The sequence below is a fragment of the Berghia stephanieae genome, chromosome 4 (assembly GCF_034508935.2).
Source record: "Berghia stephanieae isolate SIO BIC M18660-M18661 chromosome 4, UCSD_Bste_1.3, whole genome shotgun sequence".
NCBI classification, from domain to species: Eukaryota; Metazoa; Mollusca; class Gastropoda; order Nudibranchia; family Aeolidiidae; genus Berghia; species Berghia stephanieae.
Window position 1 is genome coordinate 74,540,781 of NC_088363.1, and position 2,500 is coordinate 74,543,280.

General features: G+C 37.8%; 1 protein-coding gene across 8 annotated transcripts in view; it reads left to right on the forward strand.

The window, feature by feature from the left end:
* Nucleotides 1–2,500, forward strand: part of LOC144971240 (kazrin-like) — a 149,511-nt gene that overhangs the window by 7,319 nt on the left and 139,692 nt on the right. For all 8 annotated transcript variants that reach the window (XR_013645094.1, XM_078911781.1, XM_078911777.1 and 5 more), the window contains exon 2: nucleotides 1–559. This exon is cut by the window's left edge. Coding sequence is in view for 7 of the 8 variants with exons in the window: in XM_078911781.1 (XP_078767907.1) it covers nucleotides 520–559 (40 nt within the window). In the remaining variant the exon portion in view is untranslated. The remainder of the gene's footprint in view (nucleotides 560–2,500) is intronic.

Sequence of the window (2,500 nt, forward strand, 5' to 3'; positions counted from 1 at the left end):
GATAATTCGTTTTTGTTAAGGTACCGAGGGAGATTTCTTACAAAGCCAACGACTTCGTAGAAAATTCGTCTACAGCGATAGTTTTTGGATAAAAATGAAATGAAAATAAACATTATCTACAATATATTATAGCATGAAGTTCAACCAAATGTTCACCAGTTGTGAATGGCTCAGCAATTGGAAAAAGCGGTGAAAAATAGATAAATTTTCGGCATTCATATAGTCTGTTTGATCTAATTGAAGTGAACTGTTTATTTCTCCCGGGATTGGAAAAGAAAGAAAAAATAAGTACCGAGCGAATGTGTGATGTTAATTGCATTCTCTCTATGATTTGTTCGATGCCAACATTTTAGCTATAGGATGGATTGGGACGCATCGCCGATATTTTTCGAGGAATTTTGGATGTACATTATCGGCTGTAAATAAAGGGGATTATCCAATGGAGCTGTAAACTGGATACCTTTCGGGGTTTCATCAAATTTCAACCCAGATTTTCGAATATCAGTTTACATTAACACAATGGATAGTACGACAAAATACAGACTGGATATCGTAAGAGGTGAGTAGTACATCTACCACTGCATTGGCTTGTGTTGTTGCGTCGACTGTTTGGGTTAAACTGTTTGACTAAAACGGTTCAAATGTGCTACTCTCTCTTAAAATCAATATCCTGTAAAGGCTGGGTCATTATGAAAGATGTGGAAAGAGAAGGGAGAGAGAGAGAGCGAGAGAGAGAGAGAGAGCGAGAGAGAGAGAGAGAGAGAGAGAGAGTGAGAGAGAGACGGAGAGAGAGAGAGAGTGAGAGAGAGACGGAGAGAGAGAGACGGAGAGAGAGAGAAAGGGAGAGAGAGAGAGAGGAGAGAGAGAGAGAGAGAGAGAGAGAAGAGAGAAGAGAGAGAACGAGTGGTAAGAAGAAGAAGAAAGAAGAAGAAGAAGAAGAAGAAGAAGAAGAAAAGAAGAAGAAGAAGAAGAAGAAGAAGAAGAAGAAGAAGAAGAAGAAGAAGAAGAAGAAGAAGAAGAAGAAGAAGAAGATACCCGACTAATTTATCCATTCAAGATCATAAGATTCTTTTACTCTTGCCTATAGAATTCTAAACAAGCGCCAATTAGCAACTCATTTTTTGTGGGCTTTGACACTGTGGGAGCAATTTCCTTTTGTCGCTATGTGGCCTTAGTTTAACATTTGCCTACAGACCAGAAAGTCCAGGTTTCCAGTCTCGCTCTGAGTGACGTGTAGTTGAAAAGACTTTACTCACATTTGCTCACCTTACTCAGATGTAAAATGACTACCCGGCCGTTAACTGCATTGTTTCTGTTGTAATTAATTCTAATATCGCCTAACAGGCGTCATGCCATGTCACGTCCTACAAGTCAGGTATTGCTGTTGACTAGGGACCAATTGTAAAGCGCGTTGGGCACGTTTTGTTGATATTGCGTTTTATTGTGCTCACGTTTTTGTTGTTGTTATTGTTTTTTTTTTTTTGTTTTTTTTTTTTAATCTTTTTGGAAACAGCTATAAACACTTTTATCCATTCCCTTTGACTTCAAGTTGTTTTGGTTGAAATAATATTTTTATGCTTGCACGCTTGACGCCACAAATAAATCTTCAGATTTTGTGATATGCATATCAATATTTGATTTTGAACAACGATTACTTGCGTAGCAAAACTCTCATCAATTAATTGAAAAAAATAACAAACAAGGACTGGATGGGGTCTCCTGACCCTCCTCCTCCCCCCCCCCCCCCCCCCCCCCCCCCATGGTTGACAGGAGGTCACTTGCTGTGTCTTCTATCCCTCTTTATTTGTTTTTCGAGTTGATTTCTGTCTTTATCTTAGAATAGGCTTACCTGGTTTGTCCTGCCCCAGGTCGGAGTCCTTGGCTGGCAGGGAAGCAACGAAATGTATAGTTTTTTTTTGTTGTTTATTTTTTTTGTCTCTTTCGTGTTCTTTCAATTGTGTTATATCATATCATAAATAAGGACTGAGTAGGTCTGTTGACCTTTGAATACCCTGTAATGGTGAAGAAAAGTAAAATTTCGCCGCGAATCTCAATCAGGCCATATATAAAGAAATTGTAAAACCTAAATAGCAGGTATGCGACAGTGAATTAGACATTACCAAAGTAAAATCATACATATAAGATATTTGATACCAATATAAACATTTTATCTTAGTTACCACATCAGTTATCAAAATCATACATTATAGAAAATCTAGAATATTTGACTATCCCTTTATCTTACTTTTTACCGGCGCTTAATTGACCTAAATGTGTCCCAAGCGATGTAAAACCCTCATAAAACAAACACAAACAAACGAGGTTTTCAAAACCTGCTAAGTCGCGCTTTCATCATTCGGAGAAAGGTAGTTTTTGTCATTCATTTAGTGGCTTAAATATTGAAACCCTCAAATTTCTTCTGGTGATTATAGAAGAAACGAAGTTAACATCACTCACCTCTTTATTATTGCTTTTAGCCAGCCATTTGTATGAGTAGTTC